At 47.3% G+C, this 22,651-nt stretch overlaps 1 protein-coding gene across 1 annotated transcript; it reads right to left on the bottom strand.

Annotated features, from left to right (window-relative positions):
* Window positions 1–9,786: 9,786 nt before the first annotated feature.
* Window positions 9,787–18,112, bottom strand: Gata1 (GATA binding protein 1). The gene is made up of 6 exons (XM_042669248.1): window positions 18,013–18,112; window positions 13,658–13,894; window positions 12,696–13,073; window positions 12,450–12,595; window positions 11,146–11,271; window positions 9,787–10,484 (listed from the first exon to the last, which is right to left on the bottom strand). Exons 2-6 carry the CDS (start codon window positions 13,872–13,874, stop codon window positions 10,113–10,115), a joined length of 1,239 nt encoding a protein of 412 aa, XP_042525182.1. The 5' UTR covers window positions 13,875–13,894; window positions 18,013–18,112; the 3' UTR covers window positions 9,787–10,112.
* Between the last annotated feature and the right edge of the window lie 4,539 nt (window positions 18,113–22,651).

The following is a 22,651-nucleotide window of genomic DNA, read 5'->3' as shown; positions in this document are numbered from 1 at the left end:
TGTCATTCTCCACCATTTCCTAGCGGGTTGAAGTCTGGGACCACAGAGATAAGCGGTCTGGGGTTCAGCATCGCTGACTAATAAACAGATTGACAGCCCCACTGCCCAGTTTTCAGGCTCTCTGACCCTCTTCAAACAACCAGCTGCAGCCTCCTCTTCCACACTTTTCCTACCTGAGCAGAACTTCACCCATAATGCATGAGAGTCACTGACCTAAGACGTTTGAGTCTATATACACCAAAGAAAACATGATAACACACCTACAGAAACGTTCTTGGGCTGTGATAACTGCAAATAACATACTAAGGGTCATGTAAAGGGCCAAAGCTCATTTTCCTATACAGTAGGAACAGAAGTTCTTGTACAACAGAAGTCAGCAAACTATATATACAGCAAGATAGTAAATAGTTTGTGCTTTGCAAGACACATATACTTTCTTTTCTTTTTTCTTTCTTTCTTTTTTTTTTTTTTTTGGCCAGTCATGGGGCCTGAACTCTGGGCCTGGGCGCTGTCCCTCAGCTCTTTAGCTCAAAGCTAGTGCTCTATTACTCCAGCCATAGCGCCACTTCTGGGTTTTTCTGCTAATGTGGTGCTGAAGAATCGAACCCAGGGCCTCATGCCTGCAAGGCAAGCATTCTACCACTGAGCCACCTTGCCAGCCTGCCACATATACTTTCTATGAAATATTCTTTTTTCTTGTGTGTGCTAGTCCAATCCTGGGGCTTGAACTCCAGGCCTGAGCACTGAGCTGTAGTTGTTGGTATTTTGTTTTTTTTTCTGAAGCCTAACTCTCTACCATTTGAGTCAAAGCTCTATTTTTGCATTTGTGTGTGTGTGTGGTGGTTAATTGGACATAAGAGTCTCATAGAGGGGCTGGGAAGGTGGCTCAGTGGTAGAGTGCTTGCCTTGCATGCCTGAGACCCTGGGTTCGATTCCTCAGCACCACATAAGCAAAAAGAAAAAAGCTGGGAGTGGCGCTGTGGCTCAAGTGGTAGAACGCTAGCCTTGAGCTGAAGAGCTGAGGGACAGTGCCCAGGCCCAGAGTTCAGGCCCCACGACCGGACCCCCCCCCCAAAAAAAAATAAAAAGAGTCTCATAGACTTTTCTGCCTGGGCTGGCTTTGAACTACATCATCAGATTTTAGCTTCTTCCAAATTCTCTTTTTTATCCCTCAACATAAGGATGTGCTGCATTGCCCTAGCTTGCCTTGAATTTCTTTTTTTTTTTTTTTTTGCCAGTCCTGGAGCTTGGACTCAGGGCCTAGGCAATGTCCTGAGCTTCTCTTGCTCAAGGCTAGCATTCTACCACTTGAGCCACAGTGCCATTTCTGTGTTTTTCTGTTTATGTGGTACTGAGGAATTAAACCCAGGGCTTCATGCATGCTAGGCAAGCACTGTACCACTAATGTCACATTCTCAGACCTGGCCTTGAACTTCTAAGACTCAAATGATCCTCTGGCATCAGAATCAAAACTAGATGGAGAGGCTGGGAAGGTGGCACAGTGATAGAGTGCTTGCCTCACATGCATGGGGCCCTGGGTTCGATTCCTCAGCACCATATAAGCAGAAAAAGCTGGAAGTGGGGCTGTGGTTCAAGTGGTAGAGCGCTAGCCTTGAGCTGAAGAGCTGAAGGACAGTGCCCACTCCCAGAGTTCAGGCCCCATGACTGACAAGAAAAAAGTAGATGGAAAGGGGCTGAGAATGTGGCTTAGTGGTAGAGTGTTTGCCTAGCATGCATGAAGCCCTGGGTTCAATTCCTTAGTACCACATAGACAGAAAAATCCGGAAGTGTGAGCACTGTGGCTTAAGTAGAGCACTAGCCTTGAGCACAGAGAGGCTCAAGGACAGAGCTCAGGCGCTGAGTTCAAGCCCCAGGACTGGCAAAAAAAAAAAGTAGATGGAAAGCTGGGTACTGGTGGCTCATGCCTGCAATCCTAGCTACTCGGGAGGCTGAGATCTGAGGTTTGCAGTTCAAGGCCAGGCTGGAAGAACAAAGGCTGTGAGACTCCACCAAAAGCCAGAAGTGGAATTGTGCCTCAAAGTGATAGAGCACTAGCCTTGAATACTAAATCTCAGAGATAGGGCCCAGATTCTGAGTTCAACTCTCAGGACCAGCACACATACACACAAAAAGTAGATGAAACTGTAATGTGTGCCATTATGCCCAGTTGATTGGGGGTGGGGTGGTACTAGAGTTTGAATTTAGAGCCTTGCACTATTAAGTGCTCCAGCACTGAAATCTGGACCTGGGTACTGTCCCTCAGCTCTTCAGCTCAAGGCTAGTGCTCTACAACTTGAGCAACAGTGCCACTTTGGGCTTTTTTTTTCCTGCTTATGTGGTGCTGAGGAATCGAACCAGGGCCTCATGCATGCAAGGCAAACGCTCTACCACTGAGCCACCTTCCCAGGCCCGAGGATAAAGGTTCTACTTTTCCTTGAAGAAGAAACATTTGTGGATATGTGAATAGACAGGAACAGGTCACTTCTGCTGTTTCTCTACTGTGTCAAACAAATGTTCCTAGACTGAATGAGGAATGGTGTTACTGTATTGAATCAAGCAGAAGTTCCTGTAAAAGAGAAGCTTATTGTTTCTAGAGAGCTCTAGACTGTGTGTTCCTGTGCAAGTTCAGAATGGGGCTTCTTAGACTGCATTATGATAGCTTCCTATAAGAGCTTAGATGGTCCATTACTAGATCAGCTCAGATGTTTTTGAACAGGTATTAGAGCATAGTCTGCACAGAAACATTAAGATCAGGGCTGGGAAGGTGGCTCAGTGGTAGAGCGCTTGCCTTGCATGCCTGAGGCCCTGGGTTCGATTCCCCAGCACCACATAAGAAAAAAAGTCGGGGGAAGGATTGGGTGGGAGGGAAGGGGGGAGGCTGGGAAGGGAGGTGAAGGGTAAACAAAGGAGGAGGCTGCAATGCTTGGTAAGAAATGTATGCATTATCCTGCCCATGTAATTGTAACCCCTCTGTACAGTATGTTCACAAATAAAATAAAATTAAAAAAAAAAAAGAAAGAAAGAAAAAAAGCCGGAAGTGGCGCTATGGCTCAAGTGGTAGAGTGCTAGCCTTGAGCTGAAGAGCTGAGGGACAGCGCCCAGGCCCAGAGTTCAGGCCCCACGACTGGCCCCCCCCCCCCCAAAAAAAAAAAGAATGCTTGAAGCCTTGGGCTGAGACTGTGGCTTAGTGGTAGAGTGCTTGCCTGAGTTCTATTCCTCAGTACCACATAAACAGAAAAAGCCAGAAATGGTGCTGTGGCTCAAGTGGTAGAGTGCTAGCCTTGAGCAAAAGCTCAGGGACAGTGCCCAGGCCCTGAGTTTACGCCCCATGATGGGCAAAAAAAGAAAAAGAATGCTTGAAACCCTAAGTTCTATTCAGCATAAAAACAACTATAAATATGTCCTCTCCTTGCCCGCGCCCCCCCCCACCCCCCTCAACCTCCCCCCTTCCAGGGCCTGGATCCTGTCCCTGGGCCTCTTTGTGCTCAAGGCTAGTGCTCTACCACTTGAGCCACAGTGCTACTTCCATTTTTTTTGAGTTGTTTATTAGAGATAAAAGTCTTATGGGTACTTTTCTGCCCTGGCTGGCTTCAAACCATGATCCTCAGATCACAGCCTCCTGAGTAGCTAGGATTACAGGACTGAGTCACCAGCACCTGGTGACATGTCCATTTTTATACTGATGACATATTGAGGTGATAATATTTGGGGGTATTGAATAAATATATATTGTTATTAAAATTAATCTCTGTGTGTGTGTGTGTATGTGTGTGTGTGTCCTGTGGCTTCAACTCAGGGCCTAGGCACTTTCCTTTAGCTTTTTCACTCAAAATTAGTACTCTATCACTTGAGCCACAGCTCCTCTTCCAGTTTTCTGTTGTTTAATTGGAAATAAAAGTCTCACAGACTTTCTTGCATGGGCTGGCTTTGAACTATTAATTCTCAGATCTTAGCCTCCTAAGTAGCTAGGATTATAGGTGTGAGCCACCTGCGCCTGGCTTCTTTTTCTCTTTTTAATGTGGTCACATGAAAGTTTTATATTAGTTATGTTATTCACATTATTTTTTTCTTTTGCAGGTGGGGCTAGAACCCAGAGCTTCATGCATACTGAGCACATGCTGTGCCACTGAACTACATCTCTGCCTTGGGACAGGGATTTATTTATAGAATAGAGGTAGGGATTTCTCAAGCTAGTATTTCCTGTCTGGGTAAAGAGAATTCAGGAAATAGAAGTGTTGGAGACATTGTAAAGGAAAAGGAAAGGACGTGAAGGTATATTTTCCAGTATAGATTAAGGTTAAGTGTTTCCTTCAAAGCTCTGAGAGTTAGGCTGAGAATGTGGCTTAGTGGTAGAGTCCTTGCCTGGGTTTGATTCCTCAGTACTATATAAACAGAAAAGCCAGAAGTGGTGCTGTGACTCAAGTGGTAGCATATTAGCCTTGAGCAAAAGAAGCTCAGGGACAGTGCCCTGGCCCTGAGTTCAAGCCCCAGGACTGGCAAAAAAAAAAAGCTCTGAAAGTAAGTTTCTGTAGATAGGCCAGAGGATCACAACATATTCTGGCCAGGTGTTTCTGTACAGGATCAGAGCTGGGTTCCTCTGATGGATTAGGACAGGGGTTCTTTTTGTTGTTGTTGGTTGTGGGACTTGAAGTCAGGGGCTGGGAATTGTCCCTGAGCTCCTTTGTTAAAGGCTAGCACCCTAGCACTTTGAGCCACAGCTCCACTTCTGGTTTTCTGGTGGTTAATTGGAGATAATAGTCTCATGTACTTTCCTGCCTACCTGGACTGGCTTTGAATCAAATTCCTCAAATCTCAGCCTCTTGAGTATGTAGGATTACAGGCGTGAGCCACCAGCACCTGGCCAAGGGCAAGGGTTCTTATCCTGCCTCAGCCTCCTGTGTAGCTGGGACATGGGCTAGGGATGTAGTGTAGTGCAGAAAGCTTACTGAGCATAAGCAAAACCCTGAATTTCATCCCCAACAAATACAAAGCTAAGAAAAAAGGAGAGAAAGAAAGGAAGGAAGGATGATAGAGAAGAAGGAAGGAAGGAAGGAAGAAAGGAAGACAGACAGGAAGGAAGGAAGAAAGGAAGAAAGGAAGGAAGGAAGGAAGGAAGGAAGGAAGGAAGAAAGAAAGAAAGAGAAAGAAAGAAAGAAAGAAAGATAAAGAAAGAAAGAAAAAAAGAAAGCTGGAGCCAGAGCCAGATGTTGGTGGCTCATCACTGTAATCCTAGGTATTCAGGAAGCTGAAATTGGAGGATTGTGGTTCAAAGTCAACCTGGGCAGGAAAGTCCACGAGACTCTTTATCTCCAATTGACTACCAAAAAGCCAGAAATGGTTGGGCACTTTTGACTCACACCTGTAATCCTAGCTACTCAGGAGGCTGAGATCTGAGGATCACAGTTTGAAGCCAACCCAGGCAGGAAAGTCCATGAAACTATTTCCAATTAATCACAGAAAATCCTGAAAGTGGCTCTGTGGTTCAAGTGGTAGAGCACTAGCCTTGAGCAAAAGAGCCCAGGGACAATGCTCAGGCTGAGTTCAAGAACCAGGACTGGAAAAAAAAAGTCAGAAATGGTGCCTGGCTAAAGTGATAGAACACTGGCCTTTGAGCACAAGCGTTCAGAGACAGTGCCTAGACACTGAATTCAAGCCTCAGGACTGGCACATCAAATACATACGTACATACATACTGCTCTTTGGTGGCTCTCACTTGAAATCCTAGCTACTCAGGAGGCTGAGATCTGAGGATCCCAGTTTGAAGCTAACTGGGGCAGGAAAGTCCATGAGACTTATCTCTAATTAACCACTAGAAAACTGGAAGTGGGGTGGTGGCTCAAAGCAGTAGAGCACTAGCTTTGAGTGAAAAATCTTAGGGACAGACTCTGACTTCAAGCCTCACAACTGACAACAACACACACACACACACACACACACATACACACACACACACAGCTGGGTAACAGTGGCTCATACCTGTAATGTGTGTGTGTGTGTGTGTGTGTGCGCACGCGCGCGCGCGCATGTACTCATGCGCACACACGCACACCGGTCCTGAGGCTTAACTCAGAGCCTAAACACTGTCCTTGACCTTCTTTGTGCTCAAAGCTAGTACCACTTGAGCCAGTGTCACTTCTGGCTTTTTCCAAGTAGTTTATTGGAGATGATTTTCACAGTCTTCTCTGCCCTGGCTTGCTTTGAACCTCAATCCTCAGATCTCAGCCTTCTGAGTAGCTAGGATTACAGTGGTGAGCCACCAGCGCCCAACTGTGTGTGACTTTTTTTTTTTTGGTAGGTCGTGGGGCTTGAACTTTGGGTCTGGGCATTGTCCCTCAGCTCTTCAGTTCAAGGTTAGTGCTCTACCACTGGAGCCACAGCACCACTACTGGTTTTCTGAGTGGTTTATTAGAGATAAGAGTCTCACAGACTTTCCTGCCCAAGCTGGCTTTGAACCATGATCCTCAGATCTCAGCCTCCTGAGTAGCTAGGATTACAGGTATGAGCCACTGGCACCCGGCAAGTACTATTTTTTGGGTCTTTTTTTTTTTTTTAATCTTTTTTTTTTTTTTTTTTTTGTCAGTCGTGGGCCTTGAACTCTTGGCCTGGGCACTGTCCCTCAGCTCTTCAGCTCAAGGCTAGCGCTCTACCACTTGAGCCACAGCGCCCACTCCGGCTTTTTCTGTTTATGTGGTGCTGAAGAATCGAACCTAAGGCCTCATGCATGCGAGGCAAGCACTCTACCACTGAGCCACTTTCTCAACCCCTATGGCTTATTTTTTTTTGTCGGTCATGGGGCTTGAACTCGGGGCCTGGGCGCTGTCCCTCAGCTCTTCAGCTCAAGGCGAGCGCTCTACCACTTGAGCTACAGCGCCACTTCTGGTTTTCTGGTGGTTTATTGGAGATAGGAGTCTCAGGGTCTTTCCTGCCCGGGCTGGCTTTGAACCGTGATCCTCAGATCTCAGCCTCCTGAGTAGCTAGGATTACAGGCATGAGCCACCAGCGCCCTGCTCCCTATGGCTTATTTTTAACAGAAAGAACAAGTTCGCTTTCAGCAAGAACCTCTTGGTTCCCCACCCCTGCTAGACCATTTATATAAGGCCTTTGAAGTCATTTGGTACATTATGGGACAGACATGCTTCTTGTTGGCTACCCTCAGCCTATCTGTCTGTATCGATAATTTTGTATGGCCCAAGAATTATGTTAAAATTATCCAAATGGCTGGACACTGATGTCTCATGCCTGTAAATTCCAGCTACTCAGGAGGCTGAGATCTGGGTATCACAGTTCAAAACCAGCCCAGGCAGGAAAGTCTATGTCTCTATCTCTAATTAACGACCAGAAAGCTAGAAGGGGATAAAGTAGAAAAGCACTAGTCTTGAGCAAAAAATCTCAGGGACAGCTTCTAGGCCCTAATTTCAAGCCTCCTGATTAAATAAATAAATAAATATCCATATAGCCCTTGACAGAAAAGGTTTCTCAACCTTGTGGTATAATATGAATGTTTTCATACTGGTTTATTCTTTGGATTACTCTAAGGCAAATGGAAGGTTCTTGTTGAGTATAAGGCAGGGCATCCTGTAGCAGCTCAGAATATAGGTCCTTGCTAAGATTCACAGAGGGAAGTCCATTTTAGTATTCGGGCTGTGGTTCCTTCAGAGGTTCAGGTTCATGTTTCTTCTACTGGTTGGAGCAGTGGCTCCTGTGTAGGGTGAAGGCAGGCTTTCCAGGACAAAGCTAGGCAAGGACTGTTACACAGCATCCCATCAGGGCTTTCTTGTTCAGGACCAGAAGAATGTTTCTAGAGAGCAAAAGTAGGAGATGCTATAAAGGATCAGACTAGAAATTCTCGAAAATGGAAGATTATGGAAGATTATATCCTACAGAATCCCATCAGAGTTCCTAGTACAGTTGTCCAGGTAGGCCTCTTTTTTATGTTTTGCCATTCCTAGAGATTAAACTCAGGGCCTGGACACTGTCCCTAAACCTCTTTGTGCTCAAGGCTAGCACTCTACCACTTGAGCCACAGTGCTACTTCTGGCTTTTTCTGAGTACTTATTGAAGAGTCTCATGGACCTTTCTGCCCCAGAAGGCTGCAAACCATGATCCTCAGATCTCAGCCTCCTGAGTAGCTAGGATTACAGGCATAAGCCCCCAGTGCCTGGTAAGAATTTTTTTTAATACAATTTCCAGACTGAGGTTTGTGTTGTAAGTTGAATCTTGGGTTATTGCAGATGCTACAGGGTAAGATGTGAGCTCCGAGACTGTTGTGCAATGTCAGGGGTTATTGTTAGCAATGAAAGTAAGGGCTTTTGGTATTCCTGAAGGGTTTGGGGACTCAGAGAGATGAAGGCTCATGTAGGTAGTCAGGATGAGCATGCCTGTTATGTGCTACAGGAGTTTCTTTATAGTGTGCAATCAGAGATTCCTATCTAGATTAAAATAGAGATTCTGTGCTGAAGGAGGACTTGGGTCCTGTGTTCCTGCCCAGGGTCAGCATGGGTTCCTGCTGATAATTAGAGAAAGGGTTCTTAAGCTTAAGTGCTCAGAACTAGTCTCTGAAACCAGGTGAGGGAAGATACTCCTATAGGGCCTTCTGCTAAAGGCCATTTGGAGATTTATAACATCATTCAAGGGCTATACAAAATGATCAATGCAGGCAGATGGACATAGGCAGCCTAGGAGAAACATATGAGAAACATATACACTTGTCCCATTACCTGCCAAATGATTTCACCGGTTGGATGTTCCCCACCCCTGCTATAGAGTTTGGGCTGGGTCCCTGAGCAAGGCAGAGCCATGTGCCAGCCTAGTACTGGTCTAAATGAAGTGGCTGTTTACATGAGGAAGCCAGGCAGGTAGCTTCAGGAGCCAGGCAGGTAGTTTTTAAGGCTATTCTGGCTATTCTGGCCAGTCCTGCTGTAATTGTGCAATGAACTACTTAGTGGCACTGGTATGGCAACTAGCTGTTGGAGCTCCATCCAATGTACATTATATTTACTCAAGGAGCACCCTCCTTAAACTTATGTGCTTAGAGTAAAGTACTCAAGTACACAGAGCAGCTCACATTATCAATCACTTAGAAAAAATGTGTCATAACACATGCCACATGGGAAGCACGCGCACGCACGAGCGCGCGCACACACACACACACACACACACATACTGACAGAGATATCGCCACTGCCAGATCCATAAAGACATTCCAGTACACAGTGTCATGGTTACCCTGTTCTGCTTCCGCCCGTGGCCTACACAGTTCTTGCTCAATGTTCCAAAGATATTTATCTGTCAGATCTGTGCTCAGCGCATGTGCAGTCACACTGTCTCAAAGATCACCCTGAGTCATGCACAACCACATGACTACAACCCCACACACTTCCTTATCATTCACGACTGTGCAATACTTGTACCTACTGTCATCCCTTCATACATGGCATCATACAGTGCCTCACCCTCAGTTGCCAGTCATATGCCATCTCCTCAGAACATCAGAACCTCTTGGATGGTCTCCACAGAACCTCACATGTACTGTTACCTTGCACATCATAACTTTAAGTCAAGATATATCGCATATATTACCTCACCCAGACTCACCCAGTTATAACGTTGCAGCTGGATACTCTCCTCAGAGAGTCACAGACACTGCTACATCTCCCACTGGACACTGCCATTTATGCAGCCAAACATAGACTCACATCTTCAACTTCAGATCTTTGATGTTTTTATTTTACAAAAGCTTTGAAAGTACAGGCAAGGGGGTGTCTGGGATCTAGGGGTTGGGCTGTAAAGACTTTTGCTGGCTAGAAGAGGAGAAAACAGTTTACAATTCCAACTTTTGAGAATTGAGGGAGGGGGATCTAGAGTTCTAGACCAGCCTGGACTACACAAGAAGAGCTTGACTGAAACCTCCCTGCTTTAAAAGAAAAAAAGGAAGGAAGAAAGAAAGAAAGAAAACACCCAGGCAGGCATGGTGGAGCACCCCTATAATCCCAGCACTCAGGAAGAGGATGCAGGAGAATCTGAGTTCAAGGCCAGTTGATTACACAGCAAGACCTTGTCTCAAGAAAATGCAGAGGAGTTACAACCCTGACCAAAGGTCATGCCACATGCTCTCAAGAGCTGAGTGGAGCCACCACCGTGGTGCTGGTGGTGGGAGGCACAGGGCCTGTGGAAAAGGGGCCTGTGGGTGAGCCCAGCAGGGGTCCAGGGAAAGGCATGAGATGGCTAACAGGCCCAGACAACACCACAGGGCCTAGACCTTGGTAGAGGTGGGTAGTACCTGGGGTGCCCAGTGTCAAACCAGAGGCTACATCCCCACAATTTCCATTGCTGCTGCTGCCCGCTACCACCATGAAGCCCCCAGCTGGTCCCTCAGCTGCTCCTGCTCCTCCCAGACTTGATCCCCTCTTCTTTTTCCCTTTTCCAGATGCCTTGCGGTTCCGAGTCTGAATACCATCCTTCCGCATGGTCAGTGGCCGATTCACCTGCAGAAAAGGAAGCCACAGGGATGCCCAGCTCCAGCTCTGTCTGTTTGTCTGGTCAGGTACACATTCTCTACCTCCCTTCTTTTTTTTGAATATTTTTATTGTAAAGATACTGTACAGAGGGGTTACAGTTACGTGAGTAAAGAAATGAGTACATTTCCTATCGAGCATGTAACCCCCTCCTTTGTTTTTCCCCTACTTTCCCTTCTCTCCCCTAACACCACCCTTCCCCCTCCACCTCCCTTCTTTAGGAATAGGGAATTGGCTCAAGAATGGAGGAGCACAGCCCAGGGCCCTCACAAAGACCTGTCTTAAGCAATTTAGTGGTGTGAAACCCTGAGATTAGGGTCCTGGATTGACAAAAGGTACCCAAGACCGAGGGCATGGGAGTGAAGGGGATGGAAAGAGGGAAGAAGAATGGAAGAAAGAATGGAGAAGGAAGGAGGAAGTTAACTGAAGAGAGAAAAGAGAGGAGAGGAAGGAGGGGGAAGGAGAAAGGGAAGGGAAGGGCCAGGAAGGAAAGGTGAGAGGAAGGCAGAAGAAAAAAAAAAAGATTCAGGATACAATAGGATAAATGAAGAAAGCAAGCCTGGTGCAAGGACACGATGGTGTGAGGATAGGAAAGCAGAAGGAGGACAGGCTCCAAGGGACAGGGCATTACCTGATGTAGCTTATAGTAGAGGCCACAGGCATTGCACACAGGGTCTCCACTGGCATTTCTCCGCCACAATGTTGTTGTGGTTGTCTGGCAGTTGGTGCACTGAGTACCTGCCCGTTTGCTAACAATCTGAGGAACAAAATGATATGAGCACAGTGTCCAGTGGAGGTGAGTGTAGGGATCAGGACTCAAGGGGAAGGGCTGAGGATCAGGTAAAGGCAAGGTTTCCTGTCCAGGACACTTTCTTTTTGCTGTATTCTATAAGAGACTCCACCAGTACCTCTCAACTCTGGCCACATATCAGAATTACTTAAAGAATTAAAGAACATCCTGAATCTGGTATGTTGTTCAATGGTAGAGCTCTTGTCTAGCATTCATAAGCTGCACGAAAACCTGAGCTCCATCTCCAGTGCCACAAAACAAAATCCTGATGCCCACAATTGCAATGCTCAACATTGCAATCATTGCAACTCAACTTTATCAGTACTGTGTGTGTGTGTGTGTGTGTGTGTGCGCGCACACGCACATATACTGGCACATACTGGTACTGGGGCTTGGGCTCTGGGCCTGAGCACTGTCCCTGAGCTCTTTTGTTCAAGGCTTGAGCCATTCCACTTCTAGCATTTTGTGGTTAAATAGAGGTAAGAGTCTGATAGGCTTTTCCTGCCCAGGGTTGGCTTTAAACTGTGATATTCAGATCTCAGCCTCCTGAGTAGCTAGAATTAATGGTGTGAGTTACCAGCCCCAGCTTAACTCAGCACCTTTGAGGAAAGGACTTAGAGTGATTGCAGTGGGAAGCCAAGGATGAAAATCCTACTGTGCAGGGCAAGGGGCAGTTTCTGTACAGTGTGTAGACTGAATTCCTTTTTCAGACCTCTGAGGGTTAGCTAAAGGATGTGAGTTCCAGGACACAGTGGGATTCTTGCATGGGGATAGAGTGGAGAGGATGAGGACCCACATGGGATGAGGATGAAGACAAGGATTTCTGTGCAATAGGGTGCTACCATCCTATGCAGAGTGATAGGCAGTAGTTAGACAGACATCCTGTGTGATAGGAGAGTGTGGTTCTGGCCCCTACAGCATCAGGGCTCCTGTACAGTTGAGGCAGACCTACAGTCTTTTTTTTTAACCAGTCCTGGGGCTTGAACTCAGGGCCTGGGCACTATCCCTGAGTTGTTTTGTTCACAGCACCACTTCTGGCTTTTTCTGTTTATGTGATGCTGAGGAATTGAACCCAGGGCTTCATGCATGCTAGGCAAGCACTCTACCACTAAGCCACATTCCCAGCCCCAGACCTTTAATCTTACCAGACGTTTCTTGGGCCGGATAAGGGGCCTGTTCTGCCCATTCATCTTGTGATAGAGGCCACAGGCATTGCACAGGTAGTGGCCTGTCCTGTCCCTCCGCCACAGTGGAGTGGCTGTTGCTCCACAGTTGACACATTCCCTGGCCTCTGGTAGGGTGAACAGAGAATAGAGAGCCAGGCTCAGTTTAACTTTGCTTTGTGCCACCCACCTCAACTCAACCTCCCAGTCTTTTCTTGACACTCTTACCACAAGAGGGCAGGGGCAGGCTTCCATGAAACTTGGGAGAGGAATAGGCCACTGAATTCAGGGGGCTTCCAGTGGGAGGAAAGAAGGGACTAGAAAATTCAGGGCTCCCATAAGCACTGCTGGAGACAGGGATTGATGAAGGTAGTGCAGTCCCCAGGGTCAAAAGGTCTGGACTCAGCCTCTCTGTCTTCAAGGTCTCCAGGAAGGTGGTGCTGCTCTTCCCATCTGGATCATCCAAGGCCTGGGGAGGGGGGTCCTCGCGGCTGGGGCACACAGTTGAGGCAGGGTAGAGCCCTGTCTTTCCATAGGCCCAGCTAGCATAGGGTGAGCCTCCAGGGATCCCTTCCATACAGTTGAGCAATGGGTACACCTGAAAAACTGTTGGGGGTAGGGAGGAAAGAGGAAAGAGTGGGGAGGTCAATCTTATGCCATCCCACCTTTAGGGCCCAATGGTGTGCATTAGCCCAACATGGCAGTTAGGTTTCTAAACTTTCCACAAAGTTACCAGAACAGCTGCTGACATTGACCTTTAGGTCCTGAGCCCACTTGTCACAATACCTTCTAACCATTTCCTATTTGTTTCTGCATTAATGGGATTTGAACTCAGGACCTTGTGCTTTCTGGGCACAAGGGCTAAACTACTTGAGCCATACCTCCAGCCTTTCTGCTAACCATTTCCAATGGGCTTTGAGGATGTTTGGGAATTTGTAGCCCAGATAACTGGGCAGCAACTACCACATACTTCCGACCACACTTTTCGAGATACTTGCCGCAACATGGTGGACGGAGGAATATTAGCATTCCAAGGTCTAGACTTAAGTAGGAGAGGGGTCAGCACATTCATCCTCAGAGTCCAGGCATCCCCAAGATGACCTCTTAGTGGGATTCTAACCTAGCTAAGGATCTCCGCGGCCATCCCACCACACCCAGACCATGCCAAGACAGCCACCCAACAGAGTTACCTGGGGAGTGTCTGTAGGCCTCAGTGTCCCTGTAGTAGGCCAGTGCAGTGGCTGCAGCCGTGGCTGTGCTCGGAGCAGAAGAAGCTGCTGAATCCAAGCCCTCAGGCCCAGAGGGGAAAAAGCCTCCTGACTCTGGTGTTGAGGATACCAGAGCATGATCCACAAACTGGGGCAGGGTTTCTGAGGTCCCCAGGGCCCCTAGGCCAGGGAACTCCATGAGGAGCACAGATGTTTAACCTGTGAAGGCAGAAAGGGCTCTCAGACACAGTTCTCCTCCCCTCCTCTCTTTCTGCCTGCCCCTCTTCCTTCCTAATACTCCTCCTCCCAGCCTATCTCCTTGTCTCCATATTCTTCCTTCCCATTTGCCAAATGCCCTCCTCTTCCTATCTTCCCGGGTTTTTTTCTTTTGTTTTTCTAGTTTTTTTTTTTTTTTTGTCGGTCATGGGGCTTGACCTCAGGGCCTGGGCGCTGTCCCTGAGCTTTTTCACTCAAGGCTAGTGCTCTACCATTTTGAGCCACAGCGCCACTTCTGGTTTTCTGATGGTTAATTAGAAATAAGAATCTCATGAACTTTCTTGACCAGGCTGGCTTCAAACCATGATTCTCAGATCTCAGCCTCCTCAGCCTCCTAAGTAGCCAGGATTATAGCCATGAGCCACCAGTGCCCAGCTCTCTCCTTCCTTCTCACATTTCTTTCTCCTCTCACTTCCTGTCTCCCCTCCTTTCATCCTCCCCTTTCCTTCTTGCCTCACTAGTATTTCTTTTTTTCCATTTATTGTCATCTGCTTTCCATTCTCCTTTTCACTTTTTTCTCTTCTTTCTCCCCTCCCCATTTCTCTTATATCCCTTTCTCCTATCTTTCCTCCTCTCTTTCCCCAGACTCCTCTCATTTCCCTCCCTCCTTTTCTTTCCATTCCATCCTCATTCTCCTCCTCTTATCCTTTCTCTATTCCATCTTTGTTTCCTCCTCATTTCAACTTCCCTTCTGTTTCCCTTTTTCAAGTGCTTTATCTCTCTTCCCCTTGTTCGGCTCCCCTCCACTCCTTTTATCCTGTTACTTTCACCTCCTGCCTCTTCCCTTTCTTTCCTCCCCTCCTTTTTCTTCATTTTTTTTTTTTTGGGTCCGGTCATGAGGCCTGAACTCTGGGTCTGGGCGCTGTCCCTCAGCTCTTCAGTTCAAGGCTAGCACTCTACCACTTGAGCCACAGCGCCACTTCCGGCTTTTTTCTTTTTGCTTATGTGGTGCTGAGGAATCAAACCCAGGGCCTCAGACATGCAAGGCAAGTGCTCTACCACTGAGCCACCTTCCCAGCCTCCTTTTTCTTCCTTCTATCTTCCTCCTTTACCATTTTCTCCCTCATTTTCTCCTGTTCCTCCTTTCTTCCCCCATTTCCTCTTAGTCTCTCTCTCTGTTACCCATCCTTCCTCCCCTACTCCTCTGTAAGAATCTAGATGAGGTGGGATTGGAACTATAACCATCCCTTTGAACTCTTTGGTAATCCCCCCAGGAACTTGGGGTTCACCCTCCTGTGTTCCCCAAATTCATCCCTATCTGTTGCATCTTGCCTTCAGACTTTCTCAGAAACCCCATGGTTTCCGGCTTCACTCCTCCACCCCCATCTCCGTTAAGGGCCCCCTTAGTTCCTCCCTGTCCCATGGGGGGGTCAGTACCCCTCACTGCTTATCTCTGCCATCCCCGCCCAACTTTTGAAATCACCCCAAGGCTACTGGCTTCCTCTAAGGAGGGTGACAGGTGGGGGTACTCCCTCTCATACCCTGTCTCCTGGGGAGGGGTGCCTCAGTTTCAAGCATCTTCAGGTCCCACCACCATTCCCAGGCATCAGTTTCCATACTTGCTCTATTGGAGGTGATGACAGGCTTAACTCAGACCTGGGACATGGCCAGTTGCTGCTGTCTGTCTTGTTTGTATTCCTGGGTATCATTTCTCTTGTTTCCCTTCAAGTCTTCCTTAAGCGTTTCTCCCCCATCTTCCCATGTTTTTGTGATAGCCTGCCCCCCAACCCCCTTCCCACGCTGCTTCTATGAATACATATTTTCCCTCCGTCATTTGTCCTTTCATGTTTATCTCTGTCCAGCTTTATTTCTGTCTCTTTCTGTTGAGTCTCTCTCAGCACTTGTATTACTATTGCTCTCTCCCTCCTTCACTCCTCCCTCTGCATGTCTCTGTGTCTCTTCAACATTGTTGCTCTATCTCCCCTTACCTCTTTCACCTACTTCTCTCTTGGAGCTGTTGGATCTCTGTTACTCTTCCATATCTTGCAGCACACTTTGTCACAAAAACCCCAAGGAGTCGAGAACCCTGCTTGTGGACTTGCCTGTTCAGTGCCCTCTCTGTATAGTGAGGTGACAGATGGAATAGAAGCCGACCTTCAGACCATCCCCTTATCCTGTCATTGTGTAGCTAGGCCAAGGGCTGCACCCAGAGTTGGAGACTGTCCTGGGAGAAAGAGACAATCCTTGGATGTGCCCATCACATCCCCACCACCACTACATTCCTGGTTCCATAGTTCCCCTGTCTCTCCATGCTTCCATTTCTGGCCTCCACCATCTCTATCTCTGATTCTTTGTCTCTGTCTCCACGATTCTTTTTGTCTGTCTATCTGTCCATCAGTTGTCTGTCTGTCCTCTCTCTCTCTGTCTCTCTGTCTCTGTCTCTGTCTCTGTCTCTATCTCTCATTTTCTGCTCCTGGCTCTCTTCCTCTCTCCTACTGTTACACTGTCTCTGTCTACTTTTCCTTTGGGCTTCTATCTTTGTTTCTCCTTTATATTTGTTCATGTCTTTTGTCTCACTCTTTGTGTGTCTTCCCCTGTTTTGTTTCTTCTTCCCTTTGCTCTCCTCTGTACTCTGCATTCTTGCTCTTTTGTTGTCACCATGTATTTCCTCATCCCTTCATCCTTACCCCCCCACACTCTCCCTCTAGACCCTCACACTTGTGATGAGCCCAGGGCTGCCCACCCCTCCTGTGGTAGCCCCCACCCCCACTTCAGTTATCACTCTCTGAACAGAGATAAGTTTATCTCGAGGCTGGGGGATATGAAAGCTCCTTATCAGCTACCCCACTAGAAAAAGCAACTGCCCCAACCAGAGGCACTGGCAGCAGCTGCACCCTCCAGTTTCTCTTCTACTCTCCCTCGGCCCAGCCCCTCGCCCCAGGTAACTCATGTCCCTATCCCAACCCTCTGCTGAGGGTCTCATGGGGCCAGAGGGGGCAGATATGGGGCTTGGGGGTGGTTAGAAGTAGAATCTGAGGGGCAGATGGGGCATTGAGTGAGAGAAAGGTTGGGGTATAACTGTGGAGTTTGGGGGAAGCAAATATGGGATTTGAGAAGCAGAACCAAGCTTGGGAATTGTAGACACATGTTGGGTTCAGAGATAGATTGAGAAAACAGATGAGATTGGGGAATCCGATGAAGTTTGAGAGCCAGATAAAGCTGGAAAGTTAGGAATGTGGTTTAGGGTTAGAGATGTATTTTTGTGGGGGAGAGGTTCATAGAAAAAACATAAAGTTTAGGAAGCAGAGATCACCTTGAGCAGACAATATTGTAGCTGATGGTTACAAATGGTAGGCACAAAAGAAGGTGGAAAAGTCAAAATAGAACTGGAGCAGAAAAAGGCAGAATTAGAGTGATTTAGGAGGCAGACAGGTTTTAGATCTAGGATAGGGTTTAGGAGAGGCAGACGTGAAGGTTCATTCGGGAGAATAGAGTTAGTATTCAGAGTAACCAACATTCTGAGAGACTGGGAGAAATGGATTGTGGAGATGAGAGCAAGGAAGACAGGGAACAGATATGGGCTGGTGAGGCAGAAAGGAGTAAGAGAATAAAGCTAGGTTTGGCAGAGATGGTTTTAGAGAGACAGAAAGAATTTGAAACCCAGATAAGGGGATTGTGTAGTGGACAAGGTGTTTGGGAACAGAAATCTCTTTGGAGGAGCAAATGTGAGGGTTTTCTAGAGAACTCAGGGAGAGAGACAAGTTTGAGTGAGCAGAAATCAAATTTGAGGTAGAGGTAGTAGTTTTGAGGCATATTGGAGGTAGAGTTGATCTCTAGGGAAGGCAGAGCTGGGGGCAAACTAAGTTAAAGGCTTAGGGTCACGTAGCTATCTAGGGAGGAGTGGGTAGGAGTTGGGGCGGAGAAGGATAAGGTGAGAGGTAAAGATGAGATTGGAAAGACAGCAGTGGATGTGAGAAACTGTGGAAGGATTCAGGGGCGGCCGGTACTTTAGGGAGAGAAGTGGGTAGGGCAGCTTGGACAGTCTGGAGAGCTAGCCAAAAGGCTAGGGACAGCAAGCTAGGGTTTCCTTGCTGGGGCTTTTCAGGGGAATTGAGACTGACCTGGGCTGGTTGGTGCGGAGGGTTCAGCCACCTTGGGGATGTGGTGAGCTCAGTGTGATCCCAAGGGGTGTCCTGGCTGGCCTTGGCCTTTGAGGCTCCCTTCCTCCCTCTCACCCTCCCTCTCTCTCTTCTCCCTCCTCCCTCCTCCCCAGGGAGTGGCTGGTGCCACAGTGGGTGGGGCAGTGTAGGGGAGGGGGGCGTGCCCCTTCTTGTGGGGGGACCTCTTGGGCACTTGGGGGCCCTAACCCTACCTGTCCACCCTATGGATTGTTGGACCCAGCTTGCCTTGGACTTCCAAGGAGTTCAGTGTCCAGCTAAGTGACATGGCTGCAATCAAGATAAATGAAACTAGCAGATATGGGTTCTTGACTCCTCAGAGCTTTTCAGCAAGAAAAGCTCCTATTGTGTGCTAGGCTATGTGTGAACTGGATCCATATATATATATATGTGTATATATATATATATACACACACACACACACATATATACATATATGTTCCTTTCTGACCACAGGGAGGGCAGAGATGTGGTTATACCCATATTCCAAGTGACAAGAATGAGATTCAGAGAGGTTTCATAGAATTTGAGTCAGAGCTTGTGGACCACCTTGGGGGAGTCAGGCTCCTGGTCTAGGCCAGGGCCAGGGCCAGCAGGAGGCCAGGACACTGTCCCTTAGTGACTGGGGCTTATGCCTGGGGCTTACGCCAGCTCTGGCCTGCCCTGGGGCAGCAGATAACTCTTATCAGATGGAGGCCACTGTGGCTGTTGGCGCCTGTAGTAACAGGCTGACTTGGGGTTAGGGAGCAGGGTGGGCGGGTACTCAGGGACAGTGGCCTCAACTTGCCCGCCATACTGCACTGGAGGCGGGAAACTGAGGTGATACCCAGGGTGAGTTGTCCTATGAGTTCTTGAGGAATGGAATAGGGTATGGAAGAGATGATGAGAGAGGCAGAGACAGGAACAGAGAAAAACAGAAATGTAAATGGGGCAGAGTGCAGATGATACGCAGAGGAAAAAGAGAGGTAAGTGAAGGCTGAGAGATGGTACAGAAAGAGAGGCCTGGAGAGAGCCCAAGACAGAATGTGAGACAAATGGACAAAAGGTAAAAGAAAACCTGAAAATAATAGAGGCCCAGGACACAGGTGAAGAAACCAGAACCAAAAAATGTGACAGAGGATGTTGAAGAGAGGGCCACTGAGACAGATATTCATAGGCAAATCTGAGTCTGAGAGCCTAAGATGGCAGTCTGGAGAAAGTCCTCTACAGGTGGCAGGTGGTCCTTGGGTAGGTGAGCTGGGAATATTGACTGATGTGATTTATGTGGCTCTGCTCCCAGTCTGCTTTGAGGGATTCACCATCCCCCTTCAGAGAGTCACTGGGCCCTTACAATCAAGTCCCAACCTTTCTGCATTGCCTGACCTCCTCTGAATATTTCGCCAAATATTCAGCTACCACAGTGCCTCACACTGTCATAGTGCTTCACACTGAGCCTTTCACTGTATAAAAGCATCTGACACATGCACACAGTAGGTGTCGAACTTGAGTCCCCATAAAGCAAGAGCATAAGACTCCTTGTCATGATCCTGGAATTCCATGGGACCAGAAACTCTCCTCACCCATTCTACAGTTAGGGAGACTGGAAACCTGCAGAGGGCAAGGATGGAGCCCCATGTCAGTGGGATCCGCTTGCTTATTAGTCCATCCTAGAAGAAGAAGACCATTCTCATCTTACCTCTCTACATTTCCTTGTCCTAGTAGGCAAAATAGGAAATTTGAGGAAAAAGCTAGGCTGAGGTTGGCTTCCTATTTGCCCACCTCCAGCTGAGTGTTCCTCTGGATGTTGAGCCCTCTTCAATAAGAAGGCAGGGTACTGCGGCTGGGAATGTGGCTTAGTGTTAGAGTGCTTGCTAGAATGCATGAAGTCCTGGGTTCGATTCCTCAGTACCACATAAACAGAAAAAACAGGAAGTGCTGCTGTGGTTCAAGTGGTAGAGCTCTAACCTTGAGCATAGAGAGGCTCAGGGACAGAACCCAGGCCCTGAGTTCAAGGCCCAGGCCCTGAGTTCAAGGTCCAGGACCAGCAAAAAAAGAAAGGCAGGATACTGCCACATGCATGTCAGTCAGCCTGCCCTCCTTCATAGACCTCATAGACTCCCCTGCCTCAACTTTGGTGGAGTTTCTAATCACCATTCTCTCCAGGCTGACTGGAGACTGAATGAGTTTTAATCACTATGAAGTGGTTTTAGTTGGCTTGAATCTGAGACCTCAAAAAAAAAAAATAAATCAGGGGCTGGGAAGGTGGTAGAGTGCTTGTCTTGCATGCATGATGCCCTGGGTTTGATTCCTCAGCACCACAGAAAAAGCCGGAAGTGGTACAGTGGCTCAAGTGGTAGAGTGCTAGCCTTGAACTGAAGAGCTGAGGGACAGTGCCCAGGCCCAGAGCTCAAGCCCCACAACCAACCAGAAAAAAAAAAAACAAAAAACCTCAGCTATTCTAGCCAAGAGCAGGTGGCTCATGTCTCTAATCTCAGCAACTTAGGAGGCTGAGATCTGTTGGATCCTGGTTTGAAGCCAGCCCAGGCAGGAAAGTCTGTGAGACTCTTATCCAATAAAAAACTACCAAAAAGCCAGGCGCTGGTGGATCATGCATGTAATCCTAGCTACTCAGGAGACTGAGATCTGAGGATCACGGTTCAAAGCCAGCACTGGTAGGAAAGTCTGTGAGACTCTTATCTCTAATAAATCACTAGAAAACTGGAAGTGGCACTGTGGCTCAAGCGGTAGAGCACTGGCCTTGAGCTGAAGAGCTGAGGGACAGCGGCCAGGCCCAGAGTTCAAGCCCCACCACTGACCAAAAAAACCTACCAAAATAACAGATGCAGAGCTATAGTTCAAGTGGTAGAGCACTAGCCTTGAGCAAAAAAGCTCAGGACTGGCACACACAAAAAAAACCAACCAAACAAAAACAAACCTTGACTATTGTAATTTTTATTGAGTATTCACTTGAGTCTTAAATTTCAGTGTTTGATCTTCTGATTTATTTACTGAGTACCTATTGTATATGTAAGGTCCGCCCCATGCAATACAGGCCCTGACTCCCCACCTCCTGCATGTCTCTGCCCAGTACCTGTGTCACCTAGGTAACTGGCACAATTGGAAACAGTCCACATCCCCCTCTTTAGGAAGACCTTACAGTATAAAAGGGAGAGTCCTGGCCTTAACTAGCACTGCTTTTTTGTGTGCTGGTACTGGGGCTTAAATTCAGGGTCTATGCTCTCTCTTAACTTTTTTTTTTTTTTTTGGGTGGGGTCCGGTTGTGGGGCCTGAACTCTGGGCCTGGGCGCTGTCCCTCAGCTCTTCAGCTCAAGGCTAGCGCTCTACCACTTGAGCCACAGTGCCACTTCCGGCTTTTTTCTTTTTGCTTATGTGATGCTGAGGAATCGAACCCAGGGCCTCAGGCATGTAAGGCAAGCGCTCTACCACTGAGCCACCTTCCCAGCCCTCTCTTAACTTTTTGCTCAAGGTGCTTTACCATTTGGGCTACCACTCCATTTCTGCTTTTTACTGGTTACTTGGAGAGATATATGTTTTATGGGCTTTTCTGCCCCAGCTGGCTTTGAACTTCAATCCTCAGATCTCAACCTCTGAATAGCTAGAATTTCAGGTGTGAACCACCAGCCTCTGACTTAGTACTGCTTCTAATTCTAGTTCTGAGGTTTTGTGTTGATGCCACTAGTAAAACCAAATTGACACTAAATGCTAAATGTATACTAGTACTAATCCACATTTTAATAGTTATATTAGTCTAACACTGATACTAATTCTAATCTAACATTAATATTGTCATTGTGAGGGAAGAGATGACATTGTCCAAAAAGAAACATACTCATACTGGGCTTTGGTGGCTCACACCTATAATCCTAGCTTCTCAGGAGGCTGAGATCTAAGGATAGCAGTTCAAACCCAGCCAAGGCAGGAAAGCCTATGAGATTCTTTTCTCCAGTTAACCACCTGAAAACCAGAAGTGGAGCTGTGGCTCAAATGGTAGAGCACTAGACTTGAGCAAAAGAGTTCAGGGACAGCGCCCAGGAACTGAGTTCAAGCCTCACGAATGACAAAAAAAAAAAAAAAGATATGTACTCATTACCTGACTTATGTAACTATATCCTTCTGTACATTGCCTTTATAATAACAATAAAAATAATTTTAAGCCGGGCGCTGGTGGCTCACACCTGTAATCCTAGCTACTCAGGAGGCTGAGATCTGAGGATCGCGGTTCAAAGCCAGCCCGGGCAGGAGAGACCGTAAGACTCCTATCTCCAATAAATCACCAGAAAACCGGAAGTAGTGCTGTAGCTCAAGTGGTAGAGCGCTCGCCTTGAGCTGAAGAGCTGAGGGACAGCGCCCAGGCCCAGAGTTCAGGCCCCACGACTGGACCCAAAAGCAAAAACAAAAAAAAAAACAAATAAAACAAATAAAAATACTGTCATTAATGCTAATTTTAAACCACTAATATTTGATTATGACAATGACAGGAGCTCAGTGCTTCTGGTTCATCAAACACTCTGCTACTGAGTCATATCCCCAATCCCTAAAACTATTTATTATTTATTATAATTTGAAGAATAACAACACTAAT

The sequence above is a fragment of the Dipodomys spectabilis genome, unplaced genomic scaffold (assembly GCF_019054845.1).
Source record: "Dipodomys spectabilis isolate Male_0828 unplaced genomic scaffold, ASM1905484v1 ptg000492l, whole genome shotgun sequence".
Classification (NCBI taxonomy): Eukaryota; Metazoa; Chordata; class Mammalia; order Rodentia; family Heteromyidae; genus Dipodomys; species Dipodomys spectabilis.
Note: the sequence above shows the minus strand (reverse complement) of the source record. Positions and strands in the feature narration are given on the sequence as shown.

Bases quoted from the DNA above. Each gene is read 5' to 3' on its own strand.
- Gata1 (XM_042669248.1), bottom strand. From the start codon at position 13,874: ATGGAGTTCCCTGGCCTAGGGGCCCTGGGGACCTCAGAAACCCTGCCC. The intron at 13,074-13,657 runs GTAACTCTGTTG...TACCCCCAACAG, and splicing joins GGCCTACAGACACTCCCCAG to TTTTTCAGGTGTACCCATTG. The intron at 11,272-12,449 runs GTAAGATTAAAG...TTTGTTCCTCAG, and splicing joins TCCGGCCCAAGAAACGTCTG to ATTGTTAGCAAACGGGCAGG.